Consider the following 18993-nt stretch of genomic DNA (forward strand, 5'->3'; position numbering starts at 1 on the left):
GAAGGGAGAGTCTGGAAAAATTACAACTTAATGTTTTAAAGGTAAAATTTTTACTTTTTAAAAATTGTGTTTATTTTTAAAAATCGCAATGCTTAATTTTCCCTCTAAAATCTTAATTACTGAGGTCCTTAAATAAACAGTTTTATTAATCAGAGCCTTGTTCAAAGTCTTACAAAATTCACACCCAAGCTGAAAAATTCTGCTCTGCTATATTTTGCTTATCAGTTACATTTTCCTGGATTTTGTCAAAATCTGTGTCTGCCCTCAAGGATGTGCATCTCCTGAGACACTGCATATTGTGGCAGAAAAAAAGGTGAAGCATTCAGGAAGGCCTCTCTAAGCATAGCACCCAAGGGAGAAACCATAAAAAAAAGGTGAATGGGTATAACTATAAACAAAAATTAAACTTAAGATAATCATAGAAAGGGAAATTAAAAATTTAACCAGAAACCTGAAAAAATATTTGCAGCATGTGACAGTTAAAAGGTTATATCCTTGGTATGCAATTTCTGCGATTCAATATGTAACTTAAAAATGAAGATTTAATTCAAAAATCTCCTAGGGTTATGAATAAGTAATTCACAAAAAAGGTGAAATATAAAGGAATAAAAAATATACAAAAATATTCAACCTCACTAGTAAGAAATGCAAACATAAATAACTAAATAAAACACAAATATTTTAAATTAGAAAAGATGTTTCTGAAATTGTTAGGCATATGGGAGAGGAGCACTCCTATACAATGGGTCTATCTATTCTGATTCATGCTGCTAAATTGCTAACGCTTTCAGAAGACCAATTTAGCAGAATAAAGCCAAAGCCTTAAAATGTCCATCACTTTGAACAGACTTTTCTTCTAAGAGTTTATCCTAATAGTCATGCATGTGTGCAAGTTTAGCTAAAACATACTGATCACAAATTATGCACTGTAGAAAAGCTAGAAACACCTGCAAAGTCTCAGGATGGGGGATTAATTAAATTATGACAATTTGTAGCCATTAAGCATAATTGTATAGAGTATTTATTTAATTACAGGAAATGTTTCTTACTTCATTATGTTAAATTAAAAAAATTATATATTCCATAGGACTATAATTATGTAAAATATCCCATGCATAGGGGAAAAGTGCTGTATTGAAATAATTCCTAAGAATTGACAATAGTGACAATTTGGGCAGTGAGATGAGGGTTGATTTTGCTTTTGTTCTTCATCATACTATTTTTTCTTTGGTAAGGTCCTAATTCTCCTTAGTGAAAATATAATACTTTACAGTTTTAAAAGTATGTACATGAAAAATTATCCATAGAGAATTTGCAGTTGTGCAGATATTTAATAGTAAGTTATTTTTCTTTAAAAAAGTAGCTTATTACCCCTTAAATTTACACAATGCTATATGTCAAATACATTCCTTTTTTTTTAAGTAGCTTAAGTTTATACCTAAATAAAGAGCCTTAAGGAGTCTTTTCAGGATCCTCCTGGACTCATCTGCTTAATCAGAATCATAGTAGTTTACATTTTTATTATTGCTGTGTAAATCTACTCTTGGATTGTTTTATACAGCACAGCTTTTGGTTTTTGTCTGCTCCAACTTCATTTTTCGGTCAGTGACATTTATTGAAGCCATGCTATTTTCAAAATGCTGAGGAGGAGTTGGGAGAAAATGGAGCAAGAAATTTTTGATCCAGGTGTAGAGAGAAAGGGGAAAAGGAAAGACACAGATGAAGAAAAAGGGATGCAAGCTTCTAGTTGAAGGATGGGTCCAGACAGGCCCTGGCAGAAAGCCCAGCTCTTGGAAACCTGGCCCCAGGATTCGTAAACAGCATGAATCCATGGACAAATATGCTGAAGATATGAAGAATCTGCCTTGGCCATCTAAACAGGGGACTGCCCTACAGTGCTGCTTTTAACCCCAACCTACCTGACTGTTAAGACTGGCTGGGACTGTGCCCCACAGGATACTGATGACACTATCCTTCCAAGCTATACAAGTGTTATGTACTTATCAAAGAGAATTAGTGACTTATACAGAAGTATGAAGAACAGAAGTAAATTCAACCTTATTTCGTTACTCACACACAAATGCCGATTGCACTGCCACCTCAGGGCTAAGATAATTCTGACTGTGGCAGGAGAAGGTCTTCTAGTGGCAGCTTGTGATGACAGGTCCTCATGCTTCCCAGCAGTCTTCCTGGTATAGACATGGACCATGTTGCTACACTCTGGATACTTCTGTTAGAACCTAAATCCCAGGTCCCTAGGGCTAAGTTTGTCTTGATTCTCTGCATTCTTTCCTGCTCAAGGAATAGGTGACTAGAATAGACACATTTCCATTTGAAGATATAAATGGGACTTCAGGAGTAGAAGCCCATCGCATTCCCACCTGAGTGTGATTTTAATCAGCCACTCTTCTCTTGGTTCAACTCAATTGACTAAATTGGATTGGGCTGCAAATGGAATGGAGCAGTAATTTGAGACCATGCATGTGTGAGGCAGAATTGGGGGAGCACCTTCACGCAGGCTTGAGGTGGTGAGAACATTGTTGGATGGACATTGCCAGAAAGGGAAGAGGATAGTATGTCTTCTTTGCATTTTGCCTAGTTTTAGGCTGGCTGTGCCTTAACTAGGCCACTAGAAACCAACGATGGCTTCAGTGTGGCTCATATTCTAGCTGAGTCTTTAACGTATTAACTTCCAGACCCTCTTCCCTCCAAAGGAACTGGTCCGACTTTGGGAACAAAACTAAATGATGCTCCCAGTGAGGATTCAGACACAAGTTTTTCTAGGTTATCACCTAACTCCTCTTTGAAGGGCCCAATTCCATTGTCGAGCTAACTAGTTGTATTTCACCCTCATGGCGGCTTCCATTTTAGTTCCAGTCATGAATTAGGGCATTTTTAAGCCCCCTCTTGCTCCTTGGGACTATTTAGGAGAGTATTTCAGCTGTTTGTGGGGTTTCCTTTTGTTTAAACGTTTTCAGAGTCAGACAAATCCTCTTAGGAAAACATATTAATTATTCAAGAAGACCTTTCTCCACAGTAAAATAAAATTAATAAATCATACAAGGTGGGTATTTAAGCCTCTTCTCCTAATCTCCCACATGCCACTAAATGTGCACATGAGGCGTTGAAAAATTAGTGTCAATTATGTTCTCTGATAGAAAGAGTGGAGCGGAAGTTAGTGTGACTGTTGAGCAACTTCCCTGCATGAGCTCAGGCAGCTGTGTGATTTGTGAAGGTGCTGGCTCATTGGTTCATATACAGCTGAAAGCACTGGTTTGAGATGTAAGAACAGAGCATCACTCTTTTTTTTTTTTAAATCTGGAATCTATGACACTGAGAAAGGAGGGAAGGTAAAGGAATGCAGCACACCTAGAGCTATGAAAAAGCCATGAGACTCTGTCCTCATAGGGGAAACCCAGCTGATCTGAAGAAAGAACATCTCATGATCCAGTTGGAAGATTCAAGAGTGACAGGTGGCTTCCAGGCTCCAAGAAGAAAAGCCCTGCTACTGAGGACTTCACGTCAAGAGGGTTGGAAGCTACTGTGTAGCCCTTCTACCTAGGAGGCACATGGCATCTCTGGGCACGTATCTGAAACATGCTGAGAGCCTGGGTTTGTCAGAACCAACAGGCACTATTTATAAGAAATATTTAACACTATAACATTTATAAGAAAACTCCCAAGGTTTATAAGATGTGTTCAAAGGCCAAAGAAACAACCCTCCATTTTTTTAATGATTCATGTGACGAAACAGGATACAACAGAGAAACATTCTGGTCTATATTTTTCATGACCTGAAAGTCTCAGAAAAGAATCTGAAGGACTTAGGACAGATGGTGATTTTTTGGGGTCACTTTATCCATGTCTGTGAGCAAGTCTGAAATGGAGGTTGATAAGAAGGTAAAATGTAGGAGGGTACAGAGTGCAGCTAATTCTACTCAGGTAGCAAAGCAGTGGGAGGCTAACTAGGGCTAGGGTAAGGCTCTGCATGATTCTATCTATGTAATTAATGCAAATGATGGAATGCTGAGATGAAAAGTGGAAAAGTGTAAAATTTGAAGGAAGCCAAGGAGATACAGGGCACATCGGGATGACTGGATTCCAGTGGCAAGGTGTGAGTGGGTCCGTGGGCACTGAGCAGGCAGAGAAGGGCTAGGGCATTGGGTTGCAGCTCTGGGCAAGGTCCCTGAAAGGCACGCCCAGATTCAGATCTTCCATTTAACTCTGATTATACAATCTCAGCGGCTCCTTACAAAGATGGTTCTGCTACCTCTGCTTGTGTAACTTCGTAATCTTTTAAAGTAAATAGACAATGATGAGGTAGTACTTCTGTGTAGGAAGTATGTGTATAGCAGTGAGTTTTATGATCAGTATATGTTACTTTGTATGTGATTTCTTTTTAACATGTTGGAAATGAGAATCTGATATGTACATTAGAGAATTTGACTTAACCAGGTTTGTAATTTTAATTGAAATACTTAGGAGGATTTAACTAATTAATTTTGTAGTCAATGTTTAAATGCTCACAAGAACGTTATTTATTGCACTTGTAAGTTTAATTCTTAGGAGGTTGAAATGCAGTAAGAGAATTTGACATGTTAAATTTAGAGGTTTTGGTTTATTAGATTTATCAGAACTATGTAAGTCCTGAGGAAGATTTTCTTTTCCTATTTATAAGTCATCCTGTTAGGGATTTGAAAGTTTCAAGAAAACCAGATGTATTAAATTTATGATTGTAGTTTGAAATATTTAGGGGAATTTAATTAATCAAGTTTATAAGCACTGTTTACATTTTTAAGATTTATTTGATTTATTAAATTTACAAATATTTGTGACTAATTAGAAATATGTAAGATTGTTTGATTGATGAAGTTTGAAAATGTTCTTAAAATATTTAGGGGGAAGGACTCCATCTCATGTTTAAGAGCTAATTGGGCATTAGTCAAAGGATAAAGGAAAGTGAATGTTTAACATTTTAACATGCATAAACTAGATTTATAAGAAAACTTCCAAGATTTAAGTGTTCAAAGGCGAAAGAAATAACTTTAACAAATTGAATATTAACTAAAACACATACAGCTGTTAGAGTTTTTTTGATGACCAAGTTCTCCCTCAGACATTAAATATGCAAATGATGCTTCTTGTGAGGGTGGTGACTGGGACATACAGGATGTGGGAAGTGAATGTTTGGTTTTGGAGATGGTATAGAAGAAAATGATTTGATTTTTCTGGACTGTGATATGTCTAAATGATGGGCTTCTGGTAGACTGGGTGCATCTGCAATGATGGGAAGGATGCTGGATAGCATTTAGCACAAAGTTGGCTGGTTCAATTAGGAGGATTTTAAACTATAGTTTTAAGGGGAAGGATATAAATGTTTCACCCTGTTGCCGTTATACCAGAACCCAAGAGGATGTGGAAACAAGAATGGGTGTGAGTAATGTATATAATGATGTGTCAGGGTTTATTAGAGATCATAATATTACTTTTATCTGAGCTCTTACTGGATGTCAGGCAATGAATCAGGGAGTTTCTATTCCTTTCCATCCCTGTCCTTTCCCTTTCTCCTTGAAACAATACCCTACAAGGTACGTTTTATTACCATGTGGAAAAACTGAGGCCCAGAGAGGTTAAGTACCTTGCCTATGTGCACACAGCTAACAAGCGATAGAATTACTGCTGGAACCCACTGCCTGTGCTCTTTCCTACACTCAACTCCATAGTCAAGGGGTGGATGTAAGGTTATTAAAGGACATTCTTACACAAAGGACATGAAAGGCACCCCATGGAGAGTCCCAAATATTAAACATAGTGATAAAACTGAATTGGAAAGAAGATCAAGTGGAGAATTATAAAAGAGAAGAGCAAGTAATCAGGCTGAGGGCTGCTTAGACAGATTCCCTAAAGCAGTTCATGTGCTATGTTAATTTCCACGCTGAGATTTATGTTTCAAGGATATCATTAAAGCATCTGTTCATCCCTGGAGTTCCTCATCCATAGAGCCTCATATCTCCCCTTCCAATGAGGTGGAATCACAGCCTCTCAATGTGGCAAGAGGTGAGGTTTGGGCAATGTCATCCAGTTCCCCAGTCTATCTCAGGCCACTCTGCTGGGATTCTCCTGTGTCTGGAATATTTTAATATGGACAGGGTTGCTCAGACAACTACTGTGGATTCAGGATTTGGAGGGCTGGGTGGGGGGTAGGCTTCTGCTGGTCCTGCCGCAGGAAGGACAAGTAAAGCAGAAAGTGCCTTCCTGTTGCTAGTAGGGGTATTGGAGATAAAGGCAGGGGGGGGGGTTTGACAAAAGTTGGGCCAGAGAAAGGTCTATGAAATGCCTGTTTCCAGTATGCCTGGCTAGACTGCAGCTAAGGTGGGAATGATAAACTCTTCCCCATTCGAGGTGTTCCCTGGGGTACAATACCTTTTGGGGGCAGGATGTGGGTCAGGAATCCAGTGGGGCCCAGTCAAGTGGAGTGTGGAAGAGGCAAGTGTGAATTAGAACACGTAGTTTTTCTCAAACATGGGTTCTGAGCCAAAAGTGTTCTGTATGGTAGCAAAACTCCATGGTAGGCATAAATTTAGCCCAATTTTCTTTTGCTTTAGGGCATAGCATCATAGGTGTGCTTTGCAGTCTGCCTGGTGCATTAGTTCCAGTTTTCAGATTTCAGTTGATGTGTACAGGAGAGGGGTACATCAATTCAACCACTATACACCCATTTTAATGAGTACATACTCTGTGTCAGGCAACTGGATAGCTTCTGGGAACAGGAAACCAGATAAAGCACCATGTTTTCATGGTGCTTGCAACCTAGTGGGCAGGGCGGTGTGGGAGAGACTGGCAAGTGACAGGCAGTTACAACCTCACTGGGTAAATGATGTGGGAATAGATAGGAAGGACACCTCATCTAGACTTGCAGGTTAAGGTCAGCTTCTTAGTAGAGGTGACACTTGAACTAAGTCTAGGAGGACAACAAAGTCACCAGCTAGGATGCCAGCTCTACAGCAGGTGGAGCAGGACAAGGTAATGGTATCAGGGCTAAGTTCTGGGCATTAGTTAAGCTCTCAGTTAAGAGGATCATTAAGCATTGAGGATAGCCAGTAGAGACAAACAAGGATGGAAAGATGAAGGAACCAGGGACTGTTAACCAGGGATGGAGAAGCTTCAGGAGGGATATATTAGAAAGTCTACCACATGAAGTTCTTTATACTATAGGAAAAACCCAAAATTAGAGATTTCAGTTCAACAAAAAGAATACTGTTGCAATGACTCAAAATTGAGTGAATTTTACAAATGAAACAAGTTGAGTAAAATATTTAAGCAAAATTTGATTTTCTTACAATGGCCCTGTCTAGGTTATGGTTGTGGGGCTGAATTTTGGTTTGGGTGGAAAATTGTCAAAAGGGTCTCTAATGTCTACTCTGCACAGTAGGACACTTACATCACTTTTCTGCCTTCAATGACAGCTTTCTTTAGACGATATGGCATCCAAAAGCCACTTTGAGCAGGGTATGTAGGCCGATGTCTAAGGTATATGAAAGCAAATTGCACAGGTCTCCAGGCTATGAGGGAGTGCAGAGCAGGAGGACAATGTTAAACGAAATTGTGTCTAATAGTCTTTCCAAAGTAGAAACGGAATCCCCATTGGTATTGAGGATTAGATGAGACAGCGGATCGGAGAGCACGCAAGTATAAAGGTATCATTATCAATTCTATTAACATGAAATCTCCTTTTTCATTTCCAAGTGACAAACATTAATAAATCATTACAAGAATTCCCAATCCAGTATTCTTGAAGTTAATTAAAAAACCCCCATAGCTCCACATTGTTTTTTTCTGTACTTAGCTGTTTATTTCTCCCCCCACCCCTCCTCCTTCTCTTCTTCTTCCTTTTCTTAATTTACCCGTAAATCTTTCCTATGTTCCCAAGGGTAGTTCTTTGCTCTGTCTCCAAACTCCTTCAGCATGGCATTAATTGCATTGGGTTATAATAATATTCATGGGTCTGTCAATCCCCCAAGACTGAGAGTACAAAGGCAAAGGCAGTGCTTTATTGCCTTAGCATCTGGCACATAGTAGGTGCTCAATAATGGTTTTGATGGATGAATGGGTGAGGAAGAGGCCCTATCTCTCATTCCATCTAATTTTATCTCACCTTTCTATAATTTCCCAACCCTCTCTCTGACAGGTCACCAATGTTCTTATTGCCAAATCCAACGTCATCATTATTCTTGGATCTTAATGATACAAATAAATATAACCAACCACAAGTCGCCTCTCTTAACCTTTGTCACTCCACATATCCTGATTTCTCCACTGCATCTTTATCTATTTCTTCTTCTTTTCCTTCCTACTGCCTTCTAGGACATTCCTGTGAATCTTTAGTGTCTTCTCTGGAAACGTGTATATAGATGAAAGTGATGTTGTCCACTTTCCAAACTCCAATAGCCCTTCTGTTTGGAAAACTCCTAAATCTACATTGTGATCCCTGGCTTTTCATTCTTGAGTCCCACCTCTCAAGTAGCTTGTTGGGCATTTCCAACTAATTGTTATATTTTCACATCAAATCCAACTGTACTCAGTTTCTTCCCACCAACTCCTCCATTCATTCCGTAATTCGTTTGTGAATTCCCTTCAATTGAGTCAGCCCTTCGTTTTCCCCACTTTGCAACTTATCTCCACACTTGTGCCATACAGTTTCCTCTACCTGAAATGTCACATTTCTTTATCATACTCTCTGAAAATCTTATCTAATCCTCAAGGACCAGCTAACTCAGTTGCCACCTTTTGAGGACTTCTTGATCATCACTGCTGGACATGACCTCCTTCTCTTCTTTCCTATAGAATTTGTCTGTACAAACCAGATGAAACATATTGTTAACACGTTATATAGTAGTTATCTCTCAATCAGTCTTGTTTTCCCCTGTATGTAGCATAAGCCGTTTGAAGAAAGACATGAGGCCCTGGGTTAGAAAACCTCACCTTACGTGGTGGCATTATCCCTTGATGGACTAAAGACTTTTGTCTAAATTTAACTGTGAATGTTGCTCCTTCATTCTACCATTTGCTAATTCAACAACAATAACAGTAACAAAGTTTTGTGCTCCTGCTATGTACTTTTACATTGAGAATTAGTCTTTATTTTTCTCCAATTGAACCTATGTTCCTGCCAGTTCTTTTAAAAAAATGAAGGGCCTTGACAGTTCAGGACACTGAGGGATCCCATGAGTAGTAGGAGGATGTGGCAAGCTCCAGGGAGTAGGTGGGCATTGAACCTCTCCAGGAAAAGCCCAGCAGCCTAAATGACCCATCTGAGATGTAACAAACTCTAGTGTGATCCACGTCCACCCAGACATTTGAGGTTCCTGGTTTGAAAAGACGGAGCTGATTGTGGTGGACAGGGTTCTAGTGAATGATTGTTCTCAGCATTACAGGGGTATTTGGTCATGGGTTGTAAGTTCCATTGAAATGAATGCAAAGGATCCTGGAATCTCAGTCCAGCCTCCGGGTGGGGAAGGACTGCCCTGAGTTATACAATGGGATCCAAGTCTAACCAACAAGGTAAGGTACAAGGACAGGCTGCACAGCTAGCAGAGACCTGGGGAGCAGGCTATTTAAACTTGTAGGTGGATATGCCTGGGTGGGATGGACACCAGAGATCTTTTGGCAGAAGTTTTTTTATTGATACATATTTTTGCTCTTGATTCCTCTTTTACTCTCTCAGAGAGTTCATTCCATCTTTTGCCTTCATCATTACCCCTATCTGAGCAACTATATTTCCAGTCCTGACCATATTTCATATTGTCCAGAGACCATTATCATTTGGATGTTTCCTTTCACTCAAACACAACACACCCAGAACTAGTAAGCAGTGAGCAGTCTTCACCTTTCATCTTGCTGAAATTATACCTGTCCCCACCAGGTAGAGGAGCAGTGTTACCCAGCCAGTGCTCCTGTTGCTGTGTGCTTGGTTCCAGGTCAGGTTCCCTTTTGCCCCATAGCCTCTCTTGTGGGGCTTAGGGATTGCACCCCTCCCACCCCCCACTCCCAAACACCTTCCTTCTTAGATGCTGCTTCACAGCACTAGAGCTGGCTATTACCAGCAGCCCGTGAAAATGGAAGAGTCAGCTCTCAGAGTCCTCCAACTTCTAATTTAATGAAACATCTCACACACCTTTTAGGTTTTACAATAGGAAAATCATTCTAAATTTTATTTTAAATGGGAGAATCACAGAGTTTCAAAAAGTAAAATCCCTGGTGTTCACTGGAGTTTAATTAGAGGTAGACCTGGTCTTATTTAGATGTATTGGTCTCTGCAACATTTTTGTTCTAGGTAACCATTGCCTTCAATAAATAAATATTCTTTTGGAGGGGATCTCTCTCTCTCTCTCTCTCTCTCTCTCTCTCTCTCTCCCTATTTTATGGAAAGATTATAGAAAAGATTTAAATTAGTACTAAAATCTACTGCTCAAGTTTTTTTTCCTCTGCATACATTTTTGTTCTAGAAGAAAATTGAGCAAAATTTACCAAGACAATTTGACCCAGCAATTCCACTTCAATGAGATTCTTCTAAGGAAAGAACAAGGGTTGTTCTAAAACATTTATGTCCAAGGTATTCATTTCAAAATTACCTGTAATCATTACAAATGGAAACAACTTACATCTAAAATTAGAGAAATGGGTAAGTAAATAATTGTGGCCATGCAATATAATGCATCCATTAAAAATGTTACTTTGAAAACTATTATACTTCGTGACATGGAAAATACCCATGACATGATGTTAAAGGAGCAAAACAAAAAACAAAAACAAAAAAGCAGACATTGACATTGCTTTTATTATGATCCAAAATTTATCCTTAAAAGTATGAGTGGCTGTATGTGGCATAAATAACACAGAAAAAGTAAATACAAGCTAGCATTCCAAGATTTTAACTGGTTAACTGTCAGAAGTGGGATTGTAGATGATTTTTACATTTTCTCTACAATTTTATGTATTTTCCAAATGTTCTTCTAGGAAAATGTATTATTTTATTCACTCATTCATTTATTCAATTAACATGTAGTGGCTGTTAGATGCCAAGCACTTGGCTTTATGCGGAGGAGATAAAGTAAACAAGACAGAACAGACATGTTCCTTGCTCTGCTCAGAGTTTATAATCCTTTAAAATTAGGAGGAAACATTTTTTAAAAATTCATTTGGTTTGACCCAGTAATTCTACTTCTGGAAATCTACCCTAAGAAAATAATAAAGAACACAAACAAAATTATCATACAGAAATGTTTATTAGCATATCAATCATAATAGCAAAAAAATAAAATAAAATTAAATCTAGAAATCACCAAAATACCCAACAGTAGAGGGATGCTTAAAGTAATAATGGCACATTTATATAATGGAATAATAGGAAGCCATTAAGATTATGTTACTGAAGACTTTTTAATAACATGGGAAAATGTTATTAATGTTTTCCATTCACATCAATGGAAAAAAATAAGCTACAAAATTATGTAGAATCTGACTTCAACTATGTAGTGTAATAGTCATGAGAGAAATTCAAATGTTAACAGGTGTTATTTTTGCACAGGGAAGTGATGGTTGATTTGTATTTTTGTGTCTACGTTCTTCATACTGCCCAAATTTTCTACAATGAACAAGGTTTAATGTTATCATCTGGAAAACCATGTTGATTTCATTTTTTAAGGCTTGACTCAAAGGTTACCTGTTAAAAGTTCAAAGAACACACAAAAAGATAGCTTAACACTGTTTCAAAGCCTGCACTGCCTTGGTGGAGAAAGGAGAGAGATCATTCATATGGAGAGAGCATAAAGCCCCTTCCTTACCAGAACATTCTTGGGAGAGAACGGATGACCACAAATGCAGGGGGAGCTACATTCTTCAGACGGTCTGAGGGGATTAATCCACTGTGTGCTCATGAGCTGAGCAAGGAAAAATAGAAGGAGCGGGTGGACTAGGAGACACAGCCTTGACACGGTATCCCTAACTCTACCTTGAGCTTGAACCTTGAGCATGACGTTGGTAATCTCCCTGGGCTGTTCTGTACATTAGAGACATGGGGACATTTCTCGCTGCTGTCATTTCCCTCAGCTTTGGCACCAGAGATCCTCTGACCTCATTGAGCAGGGAACACACAGGGTCAGGGTCCTGCCTGTTGACTGCCTAGAGAAAAACAGTGGAGCATGAGAAGCCAGAGGCAAGGCAGCTGAAACCTGGTTCCTTGTTCAATCCACTGTGAAGACTTTGACCCTGACTCCTGCCCTTAACCTTCTAAATTCAAAGGGAAAGAGCAGGGCCGTGGAACATGTCACTTCTGTGTAAGCCAAAGAGAAACAGCCATGGGACTCATGCTGACTGACAGGACTCCTGAGCTCAAGCAAGGCCCAATGAAGTACAAATAACAACTTTCCCTCTAATGTAGGCATCATCAAGAGAGCATGTGTCAGACACCAGTTTTCATCGTGCCTATATTTGGTTATATATCACACTACATGGTTTCTAAGTTTAAGGGGGCTGCTGTGAGGTTAAAGGAACAAGTCAGCGCAGAAAGATTTACAAGAGTGCCTCATTCAGCAAACTGAATATCTGAAAACTAGAGTAACATGAAAGATACATTTACAAAGAATTCATTTCACTACTACTTTGAATAATTGGTTTGCCTTCCACATTTAAAATATAATTGATTCACCAGAACTTGTCTTACACACAACATACCAAACACATAAGAGTTGCATAAAGGGAAGTGAACATGGGAGTTAAAATTCAGCATGTGGACACCACAGCAAAGGAAACATAGCTTTCCCTGCTCTTACAAGTGTTCATTCACTATAGAAGCTGAAAAAGACCAAAAAACAAAACAAAACAAAACAAAACAAAACAATTGCAAATTGTCAACAACCTTTATGTAAAAAGGTTTAGTTTGGGAAAAATTTTTTTGAAGTTTTTCTCCTAGCTCCTTCTTTGGATTTCTCACATTCATTTATCTCAGCAAGGCCATCAAAGAACCCTTTTTAAAATCACAGTGGCAGGTATTTCAAACATATCTCCACATCCCCGGTAAACATTTACCACTTATGCACCTATAGACATACACATGGCAGAGCTAGGACACCCACAAAAAGTCAATACAGATAGAGCTGTGCTCTTATAATTTTCTGCCACGCCACCTGAGGGCCCATTCATTCCAGAGCACTAGCCCCAGTGTTTGAAAATGCCAACCTTTTCACTTTCAATCAGCCTTGCAAACCCTAACCTGTTGGTGGCAGGAAAGAAAGAGCTCTCAGTTGCCTTTGCCAACCATGTTTCTCTGTGGCTACAGACAGGCTAAAAACATTGACCTCACATTACAAGAGAAATTTAGAAAAACTCCTGGGTAAACTCCCTAGCTATGGAGTTCCTCAATGACAGCATAGCTGCCTCTCATTCCTGAATGAGAACTCCTAGCAGGGTGGCAGGAGCTGAATTAGAATTCTGAGTATTTATGATTCTAATGAAATGCTCTTCACATCCAAATAATATTGGAAAGTTGAGGTGGGAGCAGGATGCCTCTGAATCTTCAGGGAAAAGTAAAAAATGAGAAATTTTGGCCAGGTGTACTTAAAACTGGAAGGCACCAAGAGGCTGCCCAAGAAAAGCAAGCATGCAGGGGTTTCCAAGGCCCAAGGCAGGGGCGGGCCCCTTGGCCAAGCCCTGAGTATCCCCTTCAGGCTTTTGGGACAAGGGAGAGAAGGAATATATAGAAAGAAGCAAAGCAGGGGTTGAAAGGAAAGTGTGTGAGAGATGAGTGGAGGAGGGATGAAGATAAGAGGGTTAAATGAAGAAAAAAAGGAGGCATGTGAAGAAAGGGAGATTGGTGATGGGAGGAAAAGGGGAGATAAGGAAAGAGAAAATAGAATAGAAAAGGGTGATTAAGACAAAGTCCCCCATCAACAACTGGCTGTCAGTAAAAATCCCAGGGTACAGGTGACCACCCTCCACCTGGAATCAGGCAGAACCCAACCCTGCTTCTCCATAGCAAAGCCATCATCCTCTGTGGACGCCTTCTCCACTTTCTACAAAGGGCAAGCTCACCTATCCAAGGCCACGGCTGTCATGGAGTAGATGCTGGCGAAGACCGAAGCGACGGGGAAGAAGTTGTGGAACTTGCAGTAGAACAGGCCATAGTACCACTCGTTGTGGATAGCGTAGGTGAAGTTCACCACTGTGTTGAAGGCAGCCATGGAGGCCTCGGCGAAGGCCAAGTTCACCAGGAAATAGTTGGTGACTGTCCTCATTCTCTTGTGGGCCAAGATGATCCACATTACCACCACGTTGCCCACCACGGCGGTCACCACGATGATTATGTAGGCAGCTGCCCAAAGGACAATTTGCCAGGCTGGCTGCACAAACTGGTGTGTCCCCGAGGTATTGGTGGAGATGTTTGGGAAGACGTCTGACTCGACAGGGAGGACGTTATCCATTTCTCGGCTAAGTGGCTAAGCTGTTCTCCCTGTACACGCACCCACGTTGCAGCAGGGTCCCGAGGCCAGCGCCTGGGGTCAGGGTACTGCTTCACCAAGACAGGAGGGCTTGCAGGCTTTCTGGCAGAACTCTTTCCTCGCAAGTAGGAGACTTGGCGCTAGGAAGATGAATGCTTTTGATGTGCTGTCTGCTCTCGTGGCTCTGAATTCCCCCACTTTCAAGCTTCAGGAAACATTTGGAGACAGCGTCTCTCCTGCGTTGGACTGAAAAAGGGAAAGAAATTCCGTGGATCACTGTTCCAGGAAGCAGGAGACCCCTGCCTTCCTACACCTGCTGCTGCTTGTAACGCCAATCCCCCTACCCACAGCGGGGAAGGCAAAACTCTGCTGCGTGAGGACTTGGGAGCCAAGGGGGGTGCTCGTCACAACGCGACCTGTAAAAGTTCAGAGTCCAAGGCCGAGATTCTGGGTCCCCGTGTCAGGCTGAAAAATTTTCCTTTGCTTTCGCCGCCGCCGCCGCCGCCACTGCCTGCAGCTTCGCAGGCGCCTCTTGGCTTGGGTCCTGCACCGCTTGTGAGTTAGCTGAACCTCGGCAGACTGAGCGCGACGTTTTTTTATAACCCGCTGCAGAGACGTCACCGGGAAGGGGCAGTACCTGGGCTGCGTACTCGCCAGTCCGGGTGCGCAGCGCGGCAGCTGCACCAGCTGTTGGCAACTGTCTCACTCCAGCGTCGCAGCCACCACGCCTTTGGCAGCTACCTGCTATGGGAGTCCGCAAGTCCGGCGTCCCACGCACTCCGCCAGGGGACGCTAGGTGGCCTCGGAGTAATTGCGCCAGCTGGGGTCTGCAGCTGGAACCACAGATGCACCAAAGGGAAAGGAAGGATTTGCGAAATTGCTGTAGTGATGGGCACTCAACTTCCAGGGAGGGCTGCCCTGAGCGCTGCGGCAGTTCTGCAGAGGCGCCTGCCTGTGGCTGTGGGAATTGGGCAAGTGTGGGGGGCGGTATGCCCGCGCTGCGCTCTGGGCAGCGCTCTAGTCCGCGCTCCAGCTCGAGTGCATCTCGGGCTTGTTCTGGAGGCTACAGAGAAGTGAGAGGCGATTACGCTCGGTTCCAGGTGTCCGGAAAGCAACTTTGCCGAGGTCGTGTTTAGGATACACCCCTAAAATACCTAGTTTCTTTCCCTGGCGTGCCGATTTCCCTGGGAAGCAGGGATAGGCTCTAAGCTTTGGGGACATCTACCCCTCCACTCTGGCGGCTTGGCCCTTGGCTCCATGAAAAGCTCCAGCTGAGCTCTCCAGATGAGACCCCTGTGCAGACGAAGCTTGGTGAGCTCAGGGGTCACCCATAAGCAGTGTGCCGCCCAGACGCGCGGCTCAGGGCTTTCTCTGCCAGTATTCACTGCATTCGTCGCCTGGGGACCTGGCAGCCTCTGTCTCCGCGCCTCCCCGGCTTGTGGGCCAAAGCGGGGACCTGGGTGGCGTTGGGGGCTCTTCCGCCCAGGTTTGCATAAGGACTGCAAAGGGCTCGCTTTTTCTCCGCCACAACATCCTCATTACCCCTCCCTGGCGGGCTTCGAAGCCTGATCTCCCAGTCCAAGGCCATATCAAACAGCCGAGCTGGTACCGGGCACTGGGAGGAGGTGGGAAGGGCTCGCCAGTCGCTGCAAACCGGTTTTGGAAAAGCCGAGATGGGCTGAGGTTCGGAGCGCGTTCCAGCCAGACTGCCAACGAGATGCGGTTCCGTGAGGACTCGAACCTGCACACTGTTTCTGGGGGCCATCTACCCTTTGCCCACGACCTTACCAGGCTTCACTGAGGGGACTCGGAACTGTGGAACGCCGGCCCGCATGTGTAGCACCGGGGGCTCGGGTCGGCGCAAGCACTCACTCTCCCGGAGCGGCGTTTACGCACTAGTCCCGCTTGCTTGCACGCTTGCTTCTCCCGCTAGCGCGCAAAGTGTGTCGTGGGAAGCGCTTCAAGGTTTAGAAATTTATTGCACCGATTTATGCCTGGCTAAAATCGGATCTTCTCTCGGGGGTGGGAAATGTGCTAGTTCACTCCGTTTTTGTTGAAGCCTGGAATTTCAGCGTTTATATGAACGGCACCTTGCACTGCCCGGCCCTCCAGGCACCCCTAACCCTGAGTAGAAAACTCCAGTGATGCCTTGAAGAGAACAGCGCCCCCTTATTGGCGGGGGGCAGGCAGCGAAGGGATCGCCTTCTCTACCACCCCGGACCTCTCATTGCTCCTTCCACCACCTCGCAGAGCTGAGGGAGAGTGTGTGCGTGTCCACCGTTAATGTTTCCTCCCTAGATGTATATAAAGCTGTCTCTCTTTTTGTTTCTTTTCAGGGCCGGCAGGCTGACATTCTCTAAAGGAACTTTGCTCAGTGCTTAAGGGACTGGAGTGGGGAGTGGGGAAAGATGTGTGTGTGTGTGTGTCTGTGGAACTAAGCTAAAAAAAATAAGGATTTATCCATGTATCCTTCATTAGTAGAACAAGTCGATGTCTTGAGCCAGGCACTGTGCTGGAGATACAGCCATCAAACACAGTCTAGCGAGGGAGAAAGAGACAATTACACAAACTGGCAGTATTACGATGAGCAAAGGTACTAGGCTCTGCATGAGTGGAGAAGATGGGGGACCGTAACCTTGACAATGAGGGGAGTCAGGGAGGAGGGTAGAAAATCATATCAGTGGAGAAGCCTGGAGAATGTGTTGAGGATGAGAAAAAGCCAAAGGTGAAATGGAAGAGAATATTCCAGAGAGACGTTTTATGTCAAACCATGTCACTTTGCTTAACTGTCCAGGAGGACTGCCCAGCTCACTTAGAAGCACACCTACATTCCTTACTCTGACCTTTAAGAATCTTCATTTCTTGCCCTGACATGTGGATGAGGCTAGCCTGGGCGACTCTCTCTCCTGCTCCTGGTTCTTCATAGCAGGTAACCATGTCCTACTTAATTTCTGACACACACACACACACAGACACACACACACACACACACACTCACACAGCATATGCGTATTTATGATGGGTTCACATTTAAAAGAAGGCCTCAGCCATACAGTAGCAGAAGGTATCCTTGGTTTGCACACATGCTGGGAGGAGGGACCTTCTCTAGCATTGCCCCTTCTATAGAGACTTTCTTCCCCATATAAGGGATAACTTTGCACAAATGTATAGATAAGATACTAAAGGTAGGCTTATTCCCTCCAAGATGTGATATTTTTTTCTCTTATTCTTTTTTCTTCAACTCTCCTTTCTACTGAACTCCCTCCTTGACACACAACACAGGCCCAGCAGTCTCACAGAAAATCTGTTGACAGCCTAGTATAAATCCTTCCATATTTGTCTAGGTTCTTTAATACTATATAAAAGAAATACAACCACACGCAATACCCATATATGTAAGTGTATACAAATATAAGACTTTTACTGTTGTCTGAATTTTGTTTTCTCAATCAAAATATTGTCAGAGTCAACAAATACAGATTTAACTCATTCTTTTCAATGGCTAAATATTATTCTTATGTTATGGATGCACCATAATTTATACGCTTCTTTCCCTAATCTTGAAAATTCACTTTGCTTCCAGTTTTTGCTCCTGAAGACAATGCTATAATATACATTTTTACATAGTCATATGTCTCCACAATCATGTTTTATTTCTATGGGATAGATTTTAAGTGGAATTGCTAGATAATGGATTATATTTATATTCAAATGCACGTGTGTGTGTATTGTATATTCCTATTTCTGTTTAATGTTGTCAGATTTCCTTCCAAAAGTGTGATAAACTGTTATAGTTCACTAGCAATTAAATTACCCTTGTTCCCACATCCACTCCAGTAATAAGCATTAAAGGTCTTTTTAGTTTTGTCAGTCTCAAGTATGTAAAATATGATAACATTGCTAATACATAATGTTTATTATCCTGACTACTAGAGAATTTGAACCTGTTAAAAGATTTTTTGGCTACGTGGATTGTCCTCTCTATAAATCTCCTATTTACATCTCTTATCCCTTTTTCTGTTGGATATCTTTCCACTCATTTTTTTTCATAAGTGTTCTTTGTATATTACAGGTGCAAACACTTTGCCCATCATGAATATTTCAAATACTTTTTCTAATGTAAAAACTTAAACAATTTTAATGTAGTTTGCATTTGCTTTAACAGTATTGAGTTTTGATACCATTTTGGTTTTAAAAAGTCTCCCCAAAGCCTGCCTTTTTTCACATAGTCGCCTAGATTTTCTTGGCAGCTTTTTATTGTTTCATTTTTTTACATTAGGTCTTTACTTCACCTGGAGCTTGTTATTTTATATTATGTAAAATATTTACTTTTACTTTTTTTTTTTAAAGATGTTTTATTGGGGAATTGGGGGAAGGAGAACAGACAAGTTGCTGTCCCTTTTTTTTGGTTCTTCAGTCTAGTTGTGGAGGACGTTGCTTCACTGGCCCAAGTTGGCACCATCATTGCACTGAGGCAGATCAGTCGCCGGCTTCTGGA

General features: G+C 41.9%; 1 protein-coding gene across 1 annotated transcript in view; it reads right to left on the bottom strand.

Annotated features, from left to right (window-relative positions):
- The window catches only part of TACR1 (tachykinin receptor 1), a 157488-nt gene extending 142293 nt beyond the window's left edge, over nt 1-15195 (bottom strand). The window contains exon 1 of the mRNA XM_019623526.1: nt 14089-15195. Coding sequence (XP_019479071.1) covers nt 14089-14477 — 389 coding nt within the window. The 5' untranslated portion in view covers nt 14478-15195. The remainder of the gene's footprint in view (nt 1-14088) is intronic.
- Nucleotides 15196-18993: the final 3798 nt, after the last annotated feature.

Source organism: Hipposideros armiger, unplaced genomic scaffold (genome assembly GCF_001890085.2).
Source record: "Hipposideros armiger isolate ML-2016 unplaced genomic scaffold, ASM189008v1 scaffold_553, whole genome shotgun sequence".
NCBI classification, from domain to species: domain Eukaryota; kingdom Metazoa; phylum Chordata; class Mammalia; order Chiroptera; family Hipposideridae; genus Hipposideros; species Hipposideros armiger.